The sequence below is a fragment of the Amblyraja radiata genome, chromosome 39, assembly GCF_010909765.2.
Source record: "Amblyraja radiata isolate CabotCenter1 chromosome 39, sAmbRad1.1.pri, whole genome shotgun sequence".
Classification (NCBI taxonomy): Eukaryota; Metazoa; Chordata; class Chondrichthyes; order Rajiformes; family Rajidae; genus Amblyraja; species Amblyraja radiata.
Window position 1 is genome coordinate 16,708,882 of NC_045994.1, and position 20,799 is coordinate 16,729,680.

General features: G+C 45.0%; 1 protein-coding gene across 1 annotated transcript in view; it reads right to left on the reverse strand.

The window, feature by feature from the left end:
* Positions 1-5,433: 5,433 nt before the first annotated feature.
* LOC116967213 (metal transporter CNNM2-like) overlaps positions 5,434-20,799 on the reverse strand; it is a 29,029-nt gene continuing 13,663 nt past the window's right edge. The window contains exons 2-7 of the mRNA XM_033013648.1: positions 18,930-19,073; positions 17,618-17,755; positions 13,671-13,840; positions 12,361-12,457; positions 8,869-9,038; positions 5,434-6,408 (exon numbers count right to left, since the gene is read on the reverse strand). Of these exons, the coding sequence (XP_032869539.1) occupies positions 6,205-6,408; positions 8,869-9,038; positions 12,361-12,457; positions 13,671-13,840; positions 17,618-17,755; positions 18,930-19,073 (923 nt within the window). The 3' untranslated portion in view covers positions 5,434-6,204. The remainder of the gene's footprint in view (positions 6,409-8,868; positions 9,039-12,360; positions 12,458-13,670; positions 13,841-17,617; positions 17,756-18,929; positions 19,074-20,799) is intronic.

Here is a 20,799-nt window from a genome sequence, read left to right on the forward strand (position 1 = left end):
CCCCCCCCGTCACGTGACGCGGGCCGGCACCACCAAACCTGCTGGTCCTCCTTGCCCCGCCCCTGCCGCATGATTGACATGACATCCACCCAATGGGAACCAAGCGCGCCCAATCAGGCCGAGGGGGCGGGAGCTAGACTCCGAGCAAGTGCGGTTGAGAGCTCGCGGCAAACATATACAATGCTACCGCTCTTAAAGGGACAGAGCCAAAGATCTTATAGCTATAGGATCTTTGGGCAGAGCTGCACCGCTCTGCTGCATATAGACACATAGAAACATAGAGAATAGGTGCGTTGTGTTGTGCACACTAACGTGCTGTTAGTGCCCCCCCCCTTAAAACTGTCTAGTGAAGGTGATTTGACTATATTGTTGTCTAGTGTCTCTGGTCTTTGCAATGCCTACTGAAATTTAGTGCACATTGAAGAGCCAATATATCTGCCATTGAATGAATGGCAGGTTCTTATACGTTCATGATGAGGCAGAATTTATCAAAGCATTCTGATTTCATAGACATAGAAAATAGGTGCAGGTGTAGGCCATTCGGCCCTTCGAGCCTGCACCGCCATTCAATATGATCATGGCTGATCATCCAACTCAGTATCCCATCCCTGCCTTCTCTCCATACCCCCTGATCCCTTTAGCCACAAGGGCCACATCTAACTCCCTCTTAAATATAGCCAATGAACTGGCCTCAACTACCTTCTGTGGCAGAGAATTCCAGAGATTCACCACTCTGTGTGAAAGGGGACATCACACCATCTGTTTCTGGAAGGGTTCCGTGGATGGAAAACATGCTGCATTAATGCACGACAGTTCTAACTGTCCCAGCCACGTTTATTTAGGCGATTTAACCCCACTTTCCCCATGTGCCCCAGGGTATCCATTGAAGCTGCATACTAAACATATTCTGTGTACTAAGAATGAACTGCAGACGCTGGTTTACACCAAAGATAGACACAAAGTGCTGGAGTAACAGGCGGCCTCTCTGGAGAGAAGGAACGGGTGATTTCTGGTCGAGACCCTTGTCCAGACTCGACCCGTCACCCATTCCTCTCCAGAGATGCTGCCAGACCCGTTGAGTTGCTCCAGCATTTTGTATCTAGCTTCGGTACCAAACATATTCTGCTCTCTGGGCATTTTAACATTAATGTTCTAGAAACCAACATGTGCACAATGGTATTTTTGTATATTCCACAGATGTCAAATAACAGATGAGATTTGATCCATGTCATCTGTCACCAGATGTGGCCCTTGTGGCTAAAGGGATCAGGGGGTATGGAGAGAAGGCAGGTACGGGATACTGAGTTGGATGATCAGCCATGATCATATTGAATGGCGGAGCAGGCTCGAAGGGCCGAATGGCCTACTCCTGCACCTATTTTCTATGTATCTATATCTCTGGAATGGCTTCAATTAACCGAGGGAAGGCAAGAGGGATTTACCACACTGAGTGACCATGTGGCTTTTCTCTGGTATTTCCCTCTGCCTGTCCCATGGTGTGAAAACGGGTGCAAGGTAATAATGGCTGAGTCAAATGCAAGCAAATAATAATGTGTACAATGGATAGGGGCCAAATGGGACTAGCCCAGAATGCCAACTTGATTGTCATGGACAAGTTGGGTGAATTCCCATTGATAAAACTATGAGTACAAGCTCAATGGGTCTTTGTTTGTTTATATGTCTGGTGGCAACCTGAACAAGGATGTGAGGTGGAGACCCTCCACTATCAACAAATGATGAAATAAAAACATCTTGAATGGTTTTCATCAAGGTGTGCATGGATATGCCAGTCAGTGAACTCAATAGCCGAAACATTACATGCAATAGAAAAGCCAGTCAGAAGGAGCTCAATAGATGCAGTTTCCAAAAAGGGGGTGCATGGTTCAGTAGAAGTGGAGACCAGAATATTCTACATAACAGTCTTTCAGATTGCAAAAGCCTTTTCAGAGAAAACATTAAAAAAACTTCCAAAGATTTAAATTCTTTTTAATTGAGAAATATATAATACACCCCCAAAACAGATTTTTACCTAATTAAGCAGATTGCATTACCCACAAATTCTCATAGCATGTACATACCACGAGAATAAGAAAACTAGATTAACACACCCTGCTTACAAAAACTCTATCATGTTTCAGATCAAAAACTTTGACACATCTGTTTGGAAGTAGACAAAAAAAACTTGCTAATCTCAGAAACAAATTGAGTTTCCATTGGCAAAGTGTGCAATATACCAGACAGAGGAATATGCATAACATCTATTAAAAATGGCAGAAAGTGCACAACCCAAAAACAGGCAATCGTTCAAAACAATGCAATGGAATTGTACATAATGGTTCAGCATTTTCTGTAAAAAAAAAAAAAACACTTAAAAAGACAGAATACATCAATGCAAACGAGAAAAATCTCAAAAATGTACAAATTAAAACCTCATTACAAAATAAATATTACACCTAGCCCCACCCATTGGGGCTCAACTAGGTTTCTTAATTCAATTGTTTCCTGAATACGTGGAACCAGAGGAATGGTACCCGGCAAGAAGTCAGGAGGTTGGATTGGGAGTGCACCAGTACCTGGATTACATTCAAGATTGATAGTGCTTTGCACACACACACACACACGCACACACATGGACCTTTTCTCGATTCTCGAAGTAGCCAAGTAGAAGAAAACTGCTCGCCTCCCCTTTTCGGCATAGAAATGTGGGCCAAAGGGCCTGTTCCTGTGCTGTTCTATGTTCCTCCTTTGCTCTCTCCACCCTTCATTGGCCAATATAGTCATCAAAGTTTGTTTATTGCAAGTGTCCAAAACATTTACTTTAGTATATAGCTTTATTTATATATAGATATAAAATAAATTCTAAAAACTATTCTTTGAAAAATGATTGCCCTTTCTTAGTGCACACTTCATTCTGCAACATTTTCATCCTTTGCCCCACCACGGCCAGCTGACGAGGAAGAACACGTTTTAAAGCTTTGTAACCTCAACGGGACATTAAACTAAGGTAGGGGTAAGATTTTATGGGATTCAATGGAAATAAATAAGAAAACTCAACACCATGGCATATGTTTGAGGGAGCCATTCTATTTATAAGCCACCAATATTTTATTTGTAAAAAAAAAAGCTCCCTTTCACCTTGCAGGTTTTGACTTGTACGCTAGGCTATGACCTCAGTGGACATTACAGCCATACCCAACCATGTCCCCTTCTAATGTTGCTGGCAAACACTTTGGTTGCTAAGACCGACAGTTAAACTGGGAGAAGGAATCCTACTTATGAGTTTCCCCAAACAGAGCCACCAGGTTCATGGTAGCCAACATGGAAGCACAAGGAAACACCATGCAAGAAAAGACATAAGACCAGAATAACACCCCCTCCCCTTTAAATCATCTCGTATAATAACAAGTTTGTTCTGTTAAGGGGGGTACCTTACCCATTCTCAATTTAACTAGTAAAAGGAATGGCTCACAGACTGGCCCACACAATTGCTCAAATGAGTTGTGTCTTTGTCAATATTCTGCAACCAAATACTAAACAGTTAAAACTTCATCCCCAAGAATACAAATGTTTCATCAAAAATTCAGCCTGGAGTGCAAACTGGAAGACAAGAGGAAACCTGAAAAGCATAATGTAAATAAATCAACAGCAATGATTACACTGCAAGTCACTCCTGAGAATATGCTGAGAGACATTACATTAGGCAGAGAAGTCATGACTTGCAAAACTGACCGGTGTATTTGTGTTCATTTATATCTCAACTATGCCTGAAAATAAAAAGCCATCCTGCAATCGGCAGTGTGGATGGCACTGCGTACTGAACTACAGCTGAGAGAGAGAGAGAGAGAACGTGGGGGGAGAGGGGGAGTGGGGCACGCAAGTTAAATTGTCTTACAAGATGGAAGTGTTGCCTCCAACCAGCAGCAATTTAATTCTGACCCAAAACGACACCTGTCCATTCCCTCCATACATTCTGCCTGATCCACTGAGTTGCTCCAGCACTTTGTGGTTTGCACAAGATTTCAGCATCTGCTGCCTCATGCAATTTAATTTATACGAGAACTGTACTCTGGAAATAAACCATAAATGTACCAAGCTTACAGTAATAACAAAAATGCCCCAAACGATTTTATATTTTTCAGACAGCCAGGAAATGTTACTAAATATACACACTTCGCCTCCCATCAGAATATTACTGGAAACATTTGCTTCTTCTGAATGGTCAGCTCCAAATGAGGGCAGTTTCTTCAAAGATGCCTTTACGTAGGGTGCACATTCCACGCAGTCTTGGGACTTTCTCAGAAAAGTGTTGAATTAATTTTCCGATCTGTAGTGATGGATTCTTAGTCTGCAGGAAGCAGCTTTGGTGTTGGGTTTGAGTCACATGCTCAGAGATGTCCTCAAGGTGGTCATTCACCTGGACACATGGGGAATACAAGAAAACACAGGCTTGTCTGTGCCTTCCTGAAACAAGCCATTTTAAAGAATCAAACACGTATGGCTTCAATTTGATAGCTGCTGAGAGTGCACGGATCCGATCAATACTTCAAAATCCACAGGAGAAAAAACACCAGATCCAAGAGATGAATTGGTCCAGAGTCACATAGAGGTTACTCCATTTTACCGTCAACCATTTAAAAAAAATTATAACATTTCACCTCTATTTTCACCCTCATCCCAGCTAGCCAAGGGACCTTAGTTTAACTTTGAGATACAGCGTGGAAACAGGCCTTCAGCCCACCGGGTCTGTGCCGACCAGCGATCACCCATTCATACTAATTCTATCCTACACACTGGGGAGAATTTACAGAAGCCAATTAACTTACAAACTTGTACGTCTTTGGAATGTAGGAGGATCCCGGAGCACCCGGACAAAACCCACCTGGTCACAGGGTGAACGTGCAAACTCCATAAAGACAGCACCCGTAGTCAGGATCGAACCAGGGTCTCTGGCACAGTGAGGCAGCAACTCTACCGCTGCACCACCTTCCTGATACTGCCCTAATGCCTATTAATGGAATAAAATTAACCAGGGAATAACTGGTTCAATTGTCAGCGAGGTTGAATTTTGAATTTCACATGGGAGAAGTATGGGATAGGGGTGTAGATCAGTTGCAGATCTGGAACAATGGGATTTTTGCAATCAGCTACCTAGGCTCTGGTGGGCAAGTGAGAGAAGCCCTCGGTCAGCTCTGTTAATACTTTGCTGTACGGACACGTGCGGATGAAGGACCTTGTTATCTGGACAGAAGCTGTCAGAAACCCTGGACAGAAGCTGATCAGAAACTCTGATCAAACTAAGGAGCGATGTTGGCAAAACTGGACCGTGTAAGGCACTGTCCCAGGGTTACATGAAAATGAGGGAGAGGAATGGAACGGACGAGGAGGCGAGGGAGGGAACAGGCAAGGAGGTGAGCGTCAAGGAAGGAGTAAAGAAGTGAGTGTCAGGATGGGGAAAATCAGGAAAGGTGACAAACATCAGGGATGGGAGGGGGAGGGGAGTTGTGCCGGGGGGGGGGGGGGGTGGGGAAGAAGGTGTGCAATAGTGAGGAAGGTGAATCAGAGAAAGAAGAAAGCCTCGGGGAAGGGGAGGAATCAGCCAAGTATCAGGCAGGAGGGAGTGTTGAGGGGGGGGGGGGGGGAGGGGGCATGGGAGGAGGTGATAGTTGGGAGGAAGGGAGCACGGAAGCACAGACATCCCACAGTTGCCATCATGACCGAACAGAGGTAAGAACAGTTGACAATGAGCTGGGAATCCATTAGATGGAAGGCTTCTGAACTTTAACCCCAGGCATCACTTAACGTGCCGGCCCGCCAGCGAGCGAGCAAGGACCCTGGACAAGTGGACGGAGTTCACGGCAGACAACGGCGAGCGCAAGGCCTCGACATCCATCTCATCAGCAGAAAGGAAGAAAAGGCCATCGGAGGATCACTTCTTTGGCAATGGAGATTAAACTTTACCTCAACTTTCTTCTGCATGGTCTCCAAAGCTGAACGTCCCCACCACCCACCCACCCACCCACCGTAGCTGGTTAGTTAAACACAAAGAAGCACTCCTCTCATTCCACACTCTCCAGAGGACAGCACAAGGTACAGATGCTCCCATCTGGTTCCACATGGTTCTTTTCTTTGCCCTCAAACAGTCCTGAAGTTGCACCGCGACCTGTGTTTAATGCCCAATGTGAAGTACCAGACCTTGGAGGGAGGTCATATATTGTTGTCTACTGAAGTGTGAATAGATTTACGGTTCGAAGAGTTCTGCTCATTCAGCAGGTTTGTGGTCTCATCCGCTATACTCGGGGCTTTGTCCGTTGCACTCACGTCGGTGCTAACGTGCAGATTCTCCGGCGACTGTGGAGTGCTGTCCAGTTTTGAAGCCAGTAGTCCATTTTGATATTGTTGCCATGTGATCTGTTAAAATAATAGGAAGAGGGTGGAGGAGAGATGAAAAGAATGGAATATTAATAGGGAAGTAACAACAACTTTTATACAGTGTAATTTAATCCACCAAATACTCTAAATGGCTTTACTGCCAATAAAATGTGATCTGTCCACAGTCTGAATCTATGAGATGGGGCAACAGCCAATGATAGAGTCATGAAGTCACAGAGCATGGAAACAAGCCCTTCGGCCTGACTCGTCCATACCAACCAAGATGCCACATCTTTGCCTGCATATGTCCCATATCCCTCTAAACCAAGGGTTCCCAACCTGGGGTAAATCTATCGCCTACCCAGGGGGTAAATTTGTTGATTCTGGATTTGTACATTTTTTCTCATTGACTGACTGTTTGGTTCTGATATACCAGAATCTGTTCATCATTAGTTGTTCATAAATAAGCAAAATAACATTGTTATGTGCTATTAAAGTTGCCGGGGGTAATTCGCATGTAGGGGCATCCATAAGTTGGGTGTTCGTACTCTGGGAATGGCCCTTATTCAAGACACCTGGAGAAGGTTCTGACCCTAAGCATCACCTATCTATGTTCTCCAGCAATGCTGCCCGACTCGCTCAGTTACTCCAGCACTCTATGTCTTTTCTAGTAAAACCAGTAACTGCAGTTCTTTGTTTCTTCAAGGGCACTGAACTCTGAAGTCAACATGGTGCAGATAACAGCACCATTTGGTGGCGTTGAACGGTACTGCAGTCCAACCTATTTGCCATAGACTGATTTTATGACAGTCCCACGAGAGTGCACCAGGATGGATTTGGTAGCTGCTGTGTGGCTGCAGGCATCTCCTGCCGTGTGGGAACTCGGCAATATTCGTGGCAATATCATTGCACCTTGCAGAGAAATGCAAATGGTTGAATTTAGACACACTTCTTTAACCACAGAAACAAGGAACTGCAGATGCTGGTTTACAAAAGAGGACACAAAGTGCTGGAGTAACTCAACTGGTCAGGCAGCATCTTTGGAGAACAGATAGGTGAAGCTTCGGGTCAGAATCTTTCCCCAAGAGGAATCAAAGGAGAAGTTGTTGGGGGTGAGAGGCAAGAGTCCCACCCCGAAATATTACCCATCCGTGTGTAGGAGGGAACTGCAGATGCTGCTTTACACCGAAGACAGACACAGAATGCTGGAGTAACTCAGTGGGACAGGCAGCATCTCTGGAGAGAAGGAACGGGTGGCGTTTCGGGGTTGAGACCCTTCTTCAGACTGAGGGTCAAGGGAGAGGGTGACACAGAGATATGGAAGGGTAAAGTGTGAAAACAAGAGATCAAAGGGGACGAAGTTCAAGGATCATGTAGAATAGATCATTGTTAGCTAGGGGCATACAAAGATAACATTTAATCAAGACAGTCAAACTGATCAGAATCCATGTTCTCCTGAGATGCTGCCTGACCCGTTCCAGCACTCTGTGACTTTTCTGGTTTAACCACACGTTGCCCTCAGTTGGCCTATATTTTTATTTAAATATATTGGTGGGAGGCTGCATTTCTGATGTGGGCTGTTTGGATTACAAACAGTTCTCTGTCATAACCGGGAAAAGACCAGACATCTAATTGTTAACGCAGAACGTTGTAAATAATATTGGTCCTGCTCAAGATTTAATTGGAAGGAAACTATTTAGTCACAAATTTCCAAACAATTAATTCAATTATTTCCATACATAGATATGTTATTTGAGTTATAGAGTCATAGTCATACAGGCCTTTCAGCCCAACTTTCCCACACTGGCCAACATGTCCCATCTACACTAGTTAATCCGACTGTGGAAACTGAAGGAATACGGATTGAAATTATGCAAAAGCAAGAATAGAGATTGTTTTCTGGACAAAATAGAAACACACAAGGAATGGTGAGCTGCAAATCAGTAGGTAAAACAAAGACAAAGTGCTAGGGTTCCAGAGCAGGTCAAGCAGCATCTGTGGAGAAATAGTTATGGCTTCAAGTTGCTCGTGCCAGCATTTTTGATTTTTATCTCTGATTTCCAGCATCTGCAGTTCTTGAAAGACACAAAGTGCTGGAGTAACTCAGCAGGTCAGGCAGTATCTCTGGAGAACATAGATGACGTTTTGGGATGGGACGTGTTACTCCAGCACTTTGTGACTTTCTTTATAATCAACATCTGCAGTTCCTTGTTTCTACATCTGCAGTTCTTGCATCAGTTGATGAAATGCTGGCCTCCAATTATTTTTAAAGATATATGGTAACAGCCTCAATATGATTTTTCTCACCAGAGAACGACTGTGACTGGAACTCTCTGCCTTGATAAAAGCAGAATTAGTCACAGTTTATTAAATGGAACATATACCGTGGCATTAAAACAATCATGAGGAATGAGGGAAAGGAGAAGACAGTGTTACAGTGTTTCGATTTAGAAAAAAAAGGTCCCCTCAGTGGGCCAAATACACCTAGTGCTTTCTCACCTTCACAAACTGTACATCCATCACTGCCCTGACAGAGAAATCAGGAATGTAGTGATGTGTGGAAATAGCCGCGATGCTTGGTACAATGGATGCTGCGGACTCAGAGCGGTCGGCTTGATGTAGAGACAGAGAACGGTTCATCTCACTGTTGCGAGAGCTCGAGAGGTTATCTGAATGGGAGAGAGATCGAATTGCAACTTAATAAAACATAAACAGTTGGTTTGGATACTGTGCTCAGTTCTGGTCACCCCATTATAGGAAGAATGTGGAGGCTTTGGAAAGCGTGCAGAAGAGCTTCAACATTTTGCTGCCTGGATTAGAGGGTATTATCTACAAGGAGATGATAGAAAAACCTGGATTGTTTGTTTCTGAAGCATCAGAGGTTGAGAAGAGACCAGCTAGAAGTTTATAAAATTATGCGAGGTATAGATAGGGTTGACTTTCATAATGTAAAGTCTCAAATGTTAGGAATAACTTTAAGATGAGAGAGGGAAAGTTTAAAGAAGTTGTACAGGGCAGGTTTTCTTTAAGAGAGTGGTGGGAACCTGAAATGTGCTGCCAGGCCTGATAGTGGAAGCTGAATGGACAGTGGCGTTTAATTTGACAGCATGTTCAGCACAGATAGGACCTGTTTTGCGCTGCACTGCTCTATGTACTATAAATGCACCAGTGACCCCCGCAGGCCTCACCACAATGGGACACGGTCTCAGTGAAATCAGCCACTGAGCCTCGGAATTGCCTCTTCGGACACCGCGCTCGAGGGTCCGCAGGAGTAACGGCAGCGCTGTCTCGGTTGAGGATACTTCAGCTCACGTCTGCCTCCCAACACACACCCTCCCCTGCACTGACTCACAGCGCCAGACACCCGGGTTCGATCCTGTGACCTCTGGGTCCACCGGTTTCCACCCACATCCAAAAGACGTGCAGGTTTACTTGGCTTTATAAATTACTCCTGACGTGCAGGGGTGGATGTGAAAGTGGGATAACAGAACTAGTGTGAACGTGTGATCAATGGACGGACTCAGTGGGTTGAAGAGTCTGATTCCATGCTGCATCTTTCAATCAATCCCCGGTCTCGGCATTCAGTTCCAGGGCAGGGACAGAGTCACATGCTTGTTAGAGGAAGTCCCAGAGCCACAAACGTCTTCACACCAAAACCCTTGCTCACTTCAACCTCACAAATAGATCGTAATAAGGGCTTGGAATGTAAAAACCGTGCAGACCCATGCATGATTTACCTTGGAACCAAGGAGTTAGAGAAACTGCTTTGAGGCTGCAAGTGCGGAGCCTGGAGATAGAAGCTGGGAGATAAAGATGAAGCAACAGAGAGAGAACAAGATTAAACAGCACAGAACAAGAGCAGCAAGTGTTCACCTCCGCCAGATACATCAGCTCACCCTCAGCCAGCACTGCCACCTGCACTGTCTCATGTCCCTTCCGTCATTGTTTGTCTAGGGCAGACACAGTGACGCAGCTGGTAGAGCCACTGCCGCACAGACAGAGACCCAGGTTCTATCCTGACCTCGGGGGCTGTGTAGCTTTTGTACGTTCTCTCTGTGATCGCGTAGGTTTCCTCCCACATCCCAACGACGTGTGAGTTTGTAGGTTAATCAGTAAATTGTCCCCAGTGTCGAGGGAGTGGATGAGAAAGTGAGATCACTTAGAAATAGTGTGAACGGGAGTTCCTGTTTCCCTGCCATATCTCTACACTAAACTTTTAGTCTTCATCCTACTACATACCTTCTCTTTCTTCTTAGGTACAGAAAAATGCTGGAGAAACTCAGCGGGTGCAGCAGCATCTATGGAGCGAAGGAAATAGGCAATGTCTCGGGCCAAAACCCTTCTTCTCTTTGTTCTTCCCCTCCTTTCCTCTTCTCACCAATTTAAAATACACTTGCTCTTAATGTTCCCTCATCCTGATGAAAGGTTGTCAAGCTGAAAAATTTATCTCTGCAGATCCTGCCTGACCTGGTCCTTCTCTCAAATGTTCCCCATTATTTGCAGCATCTTCAGGATTGCACCGATGCTCAGAAAAGGAGGGGGGGGGGGGGGGGGGGGGGGGGGGGGGGGGGGCATTTCCAAAACAACTTTCACCTATCTATGTTCTGAATTGTGTTGCACAGTGCAGAGAACTTCTAAAGTGGAGCCAAGGTTGTACGGAACACAGGTCCCAATTTACACAGATGCCTGAATAATCTGTTTTCATAACATTGATCGAGGGATCTTTATTGGCCAGGATCCCACATGAGATCTTTTACATCCAGTCAGGAAATCTGGTGAGGCTTGGGATAATGTCTCGGATTCACCATCATCTCGGATACAACACTACCCATGTCTTTGGAGGAAGTAGCGCAAGACTGAGGCACCACTAATGGTGCAGGTGGAGACTTGGAGCAAGCAAGACACAAAATCATCCCTAACTGAGGCCATGTCAAGAATTTTAGAATTTTCTTTCTGAAATGTTGTGGTCAACTGATTAGATTAGATTAGATTAGATAGCCTTTATTGTCATTCAGACCGAAGTCTGAACGAAATTGAAGCAGTCATACATACAATACAATACAATAAAAAAAACAACAATAAACACATATTAACATCCACCACAGTGAGTCCACCCAACATCTCCTCACTGTGATGGAGGCAAAAGTCTTAGGTCTCCAGTCTCTTCCCTCCTCTTCTCCCTCTGCGCTGAGGCGACACTGGTAAACGCAATACTCAGATTTATATCAATACAGGGATTTGTTGAGCGGGAGAATGGAAGGTTGGAGAACCAAGACCAGAGACAAATTATCTAAAACCTAGAGTGTTCTCGTGGAGTGAGCGTTAATCATCTGTTCGTTTCTTCAAATATTTTGAATCTCTTGAAACTTTCTGTGAAATGTTAGCATCTTGCAATAATAATGCATGTGCCTTGTTTGCTACTATCGACAGGCTAACAAACCCTCCTGTGCCAGTAGCCACTGTACTTCTTTCCACCAGGGCCTGCAGTGAATTTGCCTCCTCCTTCACTGACAAAATTCAGAAAATGAGGCAAGCAGTCAGTGCCTCCTTATCAGGTACAGTGTTTGTCGTCCGTGTGTCCACGTAAAGCCAATTTAAATACCATGACACAATTTTGTGCAATCAACCATAAAAACCTGGAGGACATGATACAACATCTGAAATCCTCCTCCTGCTGCCTCGGTATTCTGCCAACAGGATTTTAAAAAAATGTTTCAAATTATTTGGCCTCAGATCTACTACAAATTGTAAACACATCTCTTCTCTCAGGTGTCTTCCCAAAGGCCCTGAAAACTGCAGTCATTAAGCCACTCTTAATCTAGACATGTCACTAATGTCTTATTCTATTTTAGCTTGTTTTTATTTTTCTATTCTTTTTAATGACTGTTTTTAATTGCTTTTTAATGCTTTGTGTAAAGCACTTTGAATTGCCTTGTTGCTGAATTGTGCTATAATAATAAACTTGTTCGCTTGCAAAGGGATCATTCTTACCTGCGAGTGTGCTGCCGAGAGCCATGGTGCCAAAATAGGAGAAGGGTCCGGTCTCAAACTTCATGTCTTCCTTCCCAGCCTCGGTCTCCACCTTGCCCTATGGAGCAGGAAGGAACAGTTAAATAGGACACGGACTGGGTCGATCACACAACCATAGTTCATGTTTAACCTAATGCTATTAGACATCGTGGGGTCCAGAGAAACACTGTAGACTCCCAAGATGATTCCATCCAACTGGCATACCAGTACGCCACCTCCTCTGTGGTTGTAGACACAAAATGCTGGAGTAACTCAGCGGGTGAGGCAGCATCTGGAGATGCTGCCTCACCCGCTGAGTTACTCCAGCATTTTGTGTCTACCTTTGATTTTATCCAGCATCTTCAGTTCTTTCTTACACATCTTCTGTGGTTGTGTCTATCTCACCAGGGGGGCTGCACATACTCAGCCCCTATGATGAGCGAGCCTTTTGCATCACCCATCGGTGGGAACGGTTGCGGGGTCTATTGCCGACCATCTCCCCCCTCACACCCCTCAAATGGAAGCAGTTGGCTTCCCATTCTCCCAGGAGCAAGAAAGCAGGAGAAGTCAGTGGAAGTTCATAGGAGCAGAATTAGGTCATTCGGCCCATCGAGTCTACTCCACCATTCAATCAAGGCTGATCTATCTTTCCCTCTCAACCCCATTCTCCTGCCTTCTCCCCAGAACCTTTGACACCCGCACTAAACAAGGAGGCCAGGTGGTGCAGCAGCTGCTGTCTACTCTACATACCTACGCTAGTTATACCTGGTGTTGCTTCAAATGAGGAGTCACCAAAAGACAAGCGTGAGAATGTTACTTTTTTTTGTTAACTTAAAGAATGAAATTAATTTTAGTGCCATTCAGTGTTTTTGGTCATTTTTTTAAAAGAGTTTAAAATATTTAATAATTTAATGACAGAATTTCCAGTATGCACTTGGAGGCATTGCTTAACCTATTTTCTAACTCCCTTGGCCTATTGGACCTGGTAATTGCCCCCAGTATTTGCCATCAAGGGATGGGGGGGGGGGAGAAAGCTGAATCTTGCTCTATCAGCCCTACTGAGTATCAGCCATGACAAACATGTTTCCCACAGTACTGTAAATAGCATGAGATACCCTCAGATGCTTCACAGTCGCTATACCCACACAAGGCATGGGAGGAAGTAAGTCAGTCAATGAGTCATTAGGCTGGGAATCACTGAGTCATGTCTCTGGGCCAAGCGACCACTCAAGTAAAGCAGTCGGCTGCTGCAGATTGTGAATTGGGAGGTACTTCAGGAAAGGAAGCCTTACCTGTAGAATAAGGATAAAGTAATCAACCGCTTTGCCTCGCGTGTAGAGATAGTGGTCAGGACCATGCTTGTTGTCCTCGTCATATTTGATCTCGTTAATGACGTCGGGATGTTTAAGGAGGCGCAGTAGAATCTTCTCCGAAATATTTGCAGCATTAAATTGAATGATCTCTGAGGAGGAGGGCAGAAGAGATTAGTTGGAGTAAACCATTGGAGCGCGGTGCTGGGTTGCAGTGTGTACAACATGAATACTTGAAGCACAGAAGCCTACACTCCATGTATTTCTGCACCCTCTTTCCATGCCTTCAATGTGTGGTACAAGAGTGCGATTCACCAGCCCTCCTTTGGGCTGGGGGATGGGGGACAGTGGGAGTTTCCCCCCACCCCCCCCCCCCCCCCTCCCCCTCCCCCTCCCCATCATGCTACCTGTCCCTTTACCCCACTTCCTGGGCTGGACTGATTGGGTTCTAGCCTTTCCTATTGGAGGAATGGGATGACATTCTCCAGACTCTCTTTGCAAATCCACTCTGTGAAGTCAACTATCTCCTCTCCATAGCAATCACCAATAGCAGGGCAGACTGCACATGCAGCAAGATTCCAACAGTGCAGGAAGGATCCGACTGGGAGGGTCTCCATCACCGCCAGCCAAGCCAGGTCTTGGTGCTTGTTGGCGAGTTCTGACTATGAGACATAGTCTCGCCAGACAACCTCGGCAGTCTGCTCAGGGAACCTTGCCACAGGATCCATCAAGTCCCTGCCCTGCAGTGCTGACCACTGCCTGAGAGACCTGTGGTCAATGGTGCTAGTCCTGAAGAACGTTTCCACGAAGGACAGATGGTGCAGCAGTGTCCAGCTAACTGGTTGGACAGCTGTTCAGCCCCCCTCTTTCCCCCTGGGAGATGGGCTGGAATGGGGAACACTCACTCACTATCTCTCGCAGCTGGTTAGGGCGGGATCACAGGGAAACAGTCACCACACTTAATGAACCGTCCAACCCTATGATGCAGTTTTTATATCATTCCCTTTCCACAAAGTCCAGACGCCTTCTGTTGCCTTTGGTTTCCGCTGCTCTTTTGACCAGTTTTGTTTCAGTCTTGTGATCTTGATGGTAAACAAGTCCATCATAAGCAAACTTGGTGCTGACTCATCGCTGCCACGAGACCAGTGGGATAATCATCTATTCTTATTCAAGTCTTCAACAATAGTCCCCAACAGGAAAACAATACCTTCTGAGCATCCATCAAGGTTCACCACAGCTCCACCTCCCCAGTTTAAAGATGTATGAGGCAAGTTTTTTTAAACATAGACTGATGGGTGCTTGGAATGTGCTGCCAGGGCTGGTGGCTGAGGCAGATACAATAGGGGCATTTGAGAGACTTTTAGATAAGCAGATAGATGTGGTAGGATGTGGATCATATGCAGGCAGTCAGAATCTTTTTCTCGGGATGGAATTTTCAAAATACTAAAGGGCATAGCTTTAAATTGGGAAGGGGACATTTTAAGGAGATGTGCGGGGCAAGCTATTTATTTTTTTATTTTTTTATTTTATTTTTTTACACAGAGTGTGGTAGATGCCTAGAAAGCATTTCCAGAAGTGGTGGTGGAGGCAGATATAATAGTGGCATTTAAGCGTTTTTAGCAAGGCTCATGGTTATGCAGGGACTGGAAGGATATGGATCATGTGCGGGGCAATAGGGAGTGATTAGACAGCGAATAACATGAAGCTTGCAAAAGTTCATATTTCACCAACCAGCGGCGTTTTCGAAACACCCCGCTGATGACAGGACAGAGAAAACTTGACAGCAAGAAAAAGGCCAACTTGTTTCATCAACAAAATCTTCAACTCGTGCAAGTTACCAGCTAAATCCCAAGGCAGCAATTGTGCTATTTCCTCCCCTCCACAGTTCGAGACAGACAAGATGGGTAATTAACTGGATCCCTGTAATTAAGAATTACAGGGTGACTTGCGGCTGACTGCGCTCACTGAAACCATCTATCTAACTAACATGGCACCACCCAAGATGTGCTTTTCATAGCTAGGGGCTAGGGGCCAAAACAAAGTCATTCACAGCAGGAGTTTGGTTCACATCATCCAGTCCAAACCCACCTCAAATTTTAAATTCTCACTGTTGCTCACAGGTTATAGGTGTAGAATTAGGTCATTCGGCCCATCGGGTCTATTCCTCCATTCAGTCATGGCTGATCTCTGCCTCCTAAACCCATTTCTCCTGCCTTCTCCCCATAACACCCATTCTAATCAAAAATATCTCTGCTTTAAAAATATCCACTGACTTGGCCTCCACAGCCCTCTGTGACAATGAGTTCCACAGGTTAACTACCCTCTGACTAAAGAAGTTCCTCCTCACCTCCTTTCTAAAAGAGTGCCTTTTAATTTTGAGGCCAAGATCTCTGGTCTGAGACTCTCCCACCAATGGACACATCCTTTACACATCCATTCTATCTATGCCTTTCATTATTCTGTACGTTTCAATGAGGTTCTCCCTCAACCTTCTAAACTCCAGCGAGTAGAGGCCCAGTGCTGTCAAACGCTCATCATATGCTAACCCACTCATTCCTGGAATCAATCTTGTAAACCTCCTCTGGACCCTCTCCAGAACCAGCACATTCTTCCTCAGATATGGGGCTCAAATTTGCTCACAGTTCGCTAAATGCTGCCTTAGAGAGTTACATCTCTGTTTTTGTACTCTAGTCCTCTTGATAGAAATCCTAGCGTTGAATTTGCCTTCCTTACTACTAATTCGACTTGCTACTGGAGCTGTAGCGGCGGCAGCAGCAGCGGCAGCAGCAGTGGAGACCCGACTCGGTCCTGGAGCTGTAGCGGCGGCAGCAGCAGCGGCAGCAGCAGTGGAGACCCGACTCGGCCCCGAAGCTGTGGCGGAGGCAGCGACCACCCGCGGAGTTTGAACCGTCGCCTCGGCGCAGAGGGAGAACGGGGAGGGAAGAGACAGAGACTTTAAGATTTTGCCTCCCACCACAGTGAGGAGGTGTTTGGTGAACTCACTGTGGTGGATGTTGGATTTGTGTTGATTGTGTGTTTTTGTCATTTTTTAAATTATATGTATGACTGCAGGGAAACAACATTTCGTTCAGACCGAAAGGTCTGAATGACAATAAAACGAATCTAATCTAATCTAATCTAATCTAATCTAAATGAACTTTTTGCGAGTCCTGCACCAGCACTCCCAAGTCCCTTTGCACCTCTGATTTCTGGATTCACATTTAGAAAACAATCTACGCCTTTATTCTTTCACCAAATGGTGCCAGCACAATAACCTGGCTCTCAATATCAGTAAAACCAATGAACTGATTGTGGACTTTGGAAGAGGAAGGATGAGGACCTTTTTATATCATGGTGGAGAGAGTCAAAAACTTCAAATTCCTGGGCGTGCATATTTCCAAAGATTTTTACTGGACCCAGCACACGGATGCAATTATAAAGAAAGCACACCTCTACTTCCTGCGAAGATTACAGACATTCGGTATGTCAGAGAGGATTCTCTGATAGGTATACAGTAGAGAGCATATTGACTGGTTGCATCGTGGCTTGGTTCAGCAACTTGAACGCCCAGGAGTGAATAAGACTACAAAATGTTGTGTACACTGCCCAGTCCATCACCAGCTCTGACCTCCCCAACATTGAAGGGATTTATCGGAGTCGCTGCCTCAAAAAGACAGCCCACATCATCAGAGATCCACACCGCCCTGATGTTTCTGAAGGGCAGAAACTTGAGCTTAGTTTATTGGCATGTGTACCGACCGAGGTGCAGTGAAAAGTTTTTGTTGTGTGCTATCCAGTCAGTGGAAAGGCAATACATGATTACAATTGAATTATCCACAGTGTACAGGCACATTATAAAGGGAATAACATGAATAATGTTTAGTGCAAGATAAAGCCAGGAAACTTGGCACAAAGAACCAACTTCTCACCTGTGGATAGGAAGCGATGAGCAGCAAGGAGCAGCTGAGGGGACACCTTAATTTGAACCTCATTAACTGTCGGCTTGAAGGCAGAAAAGTCCCTTTTCTTGTTATAGTGAACCGTCTTCATTCTTGATCTATTGTCAGCTAAAAACGAGAGAGTTTAGTTTAGTCTACAGATACTCTTCTGCCCACCAGGTCCATGCCAACCATTCATCACATATTCACACTAGTTCTGTGTTATCCCGCTTTTGTATGCACTCCCTACACACTCGGGGCAATTTACAGAGGCCAATTAAACCCACACAGAGAACGTGCAAACTTCACAGAGACAGCACCCGAGGTCAGGATCAAACCCTGGTGCAGTCTCTGGCGCAGTGAGGCGGCAACTCTACCAGCTGCACCACCGTGCCATCCCGGAGAGCATGCATAACTAGAAACTACTTAACCAAGCATGCCTGTTCCTCACAGTATAGGGGCCCTTTGGCCCACTATGTCTGCACCGAACATGATGCCAAGACCAACTTTTATCTCCCTGAATATAATCCACATCATTCCATTCCCATGTGCTAGCTAAGACTCTTAAATTCTACTATCATACCTATTTAAGAGGGACCTCGTTTCCCCCCCCCCCCACTCAGGGGGTAGTCTGTACCTGGCATGAGCTGCCAGAGAAAGGAATAGAAGCAGATTAAATTATAACTTTTAAAAGTCATTTGAATAGACTTGAATACGACAAGTTTAGTTTAGATGGGAAAGGTTTAGAGGGTTATGGGCCAAATGTAGACCGATAAGATTAGCCCAATATGCCAACTTGGCCGGCATAGACAATATGGACCAAGTGGCTGGTCCATCTTAAATCACATTCTGCTATTTCCGTGCTGTCTATTTGGATACAAAGGTTAATGGAAATCAGAAGGTCCCTCTCCATATAGTTCTTTAGGCCTGGGAGGTGTGAATATATCAAATCCGAGACTGAACAATTTTCATGTGAGTCAATAGGTTTTTGGAATAAAGTGGATATGGATGAGGTGGACAAAAATGCTGGGGAAACTCAGCGGGTGAGGCAGCATCTATGGAGCGAAGGAATAGGTGACGTTACGGGTCGAGACCTTGTCTATGAAGCGAAGGAATAGGTGACGTTACAAGTTCTCGACCCGAAACGTCACCTATTCCTTCGCTCCATAGATGCTGCCTCACCCGCGGAGTTTCTCCAGCATTATTGTCTACCTTGGATAGAGTTAAGAAACTGTCGGACTTCCAACTGAATGATGGAATGTGACACCTTTGCTGCATTCTAATATGTATCAAAGCGACTCACTGTATAAATCTGATTCATCCAGAATCTCTGATTTGATGATCTCTTCAATAACGTCCTCCAGAGTAACAAGCCCCAGCACCTCGTAGAAGGGATCGCCATCACCCTCACTGTTCACTTTCTGTACAATCGCCAGGTGTGATTTACCTGAGAACAGATATCATTAAAAATAAGCACAAATCATAAAAAATACATTGAAACAGAAAAGGAACATAAGAACAGATAACATCAATTTCAATTCCATCATTTGCAATGTTCAGTGTTTTCTGAGTCATTCGTAATGGTCACTGTTTGTCATGTTGTTACTTGTGGGCGGAGCACCAAGGCAAATTCCTTGTATGTGAATACTTGGCCAATAAACCTACTTACAAAGGAAAGCTTTTGTTACTTTTCTTAAACACACTCTTCTCAAGCATTGCCCTGATTCGAGGACAGTGCTGTATCACAACTCACAGCGCTGCTGCCTCAGGAGGCTGAGGGGTGATCATACAGAGGTGTATAAAATCATGAGGGGAATAGACAGGTTGAATGCATTCCCCAAGCACAGGGAAATCATTTTTTGTCGCCCCATGGTTGGGGAAATCGTGTATTAGGGACATAGGTTTAATGTGAGAGGCGAAAGATTTCATAGAAAGCAAATGGGCACCTTTTTCACACAAAGGGTTGTGGATCAATAGAACAAGCTGCCAGAGGACATAGTTGAGGCAGGTACCATAACAACATTTGAAGGACACTAGGGCAGGTACTTTGATCAGAAAGATTTACAGGGATATGTGCCAAACACACAAACGGAACTAGCTTGGATGGAACATCTTGGTCAGCACTGACAAATTGTCCTGTTTCCATGCTGTTCTACAACTCACAGCATCCTGCCCTGAATGTGTAGATGAATGATAATCTGGGTTGGGGGGGGGGGGAGAAGTTAATGGGAGTGTGTGGAGAAATGTGTAGGAGGCACAGTAACGCAGCGCTAGAGTTGCTGCCTTACAGATCCAGAGACCCGGGCTCAATCATGACCTCGGGTGCTCTCTGTCCGGAGTTTGTACGCTCTGTGACAATGTGGGGTTTCTCTAGGTGCTCACATTTCCTCCCACACTCCAAAGTCGTGCAGGTTTGTAGGTTAGTTTGCTTCTGTAAATTGTCCCTAGTGTGAAAGACAGAACTAGTGTATGGGTGACCGTTGGTCAGCGGGACTCGGTGGGCCGAAGGGCCTGTTTCCTCGTTGTATCTCTAAACTAAACTAAAAGCGAACAGTTTTATTGTTGGCACAGACTTAGTTTGTGTATATATATATACACACTGAACTTTTTTTCTCCCGTTATGTACTATGTTTACATATTCTATTCTGCAGCAAGTAAGAATTTCATTGTTCTATCTGGGACATACGTCAATTAAACACTCTTGACTCAAGGGATTCTATTTCTACGCTGTATGACTCTAGTTACAAGAGTAAAGTTCCCTTTTAGTTTGCAGTTTCACCATATGCTGCTGGGATGGAGGTTCTGTTTGCCATTCCCTGAACAAGTTGATGGAACAGCAGTCCATGTCTGCAGTTCCCCCCACTAAGGGATGGGAGTGTTGCCTCTAGCAAAGCAGCTGTCCATTTTCTTCCATCCCTCTGCACTCTCCCTACTGTGCTCAATTACTTTGAATTAAAGTTACCATTGAATCTGCTTCTCCCACCCTGCACTCTAGATCACAACAGAGTGGCACATAAAAATATCTCAACTTGCTACTGGTTCATGCCAATTATCTTAAATTGGTACCTTCTGGTTATTAACCCTCTTACCAGAAGGAACAGTTTCTCCTTATCATCATAACTATTTATATTAAGTCTCCTTTAACTATCCCTGGCTCCAAAGAAACGCCCCTG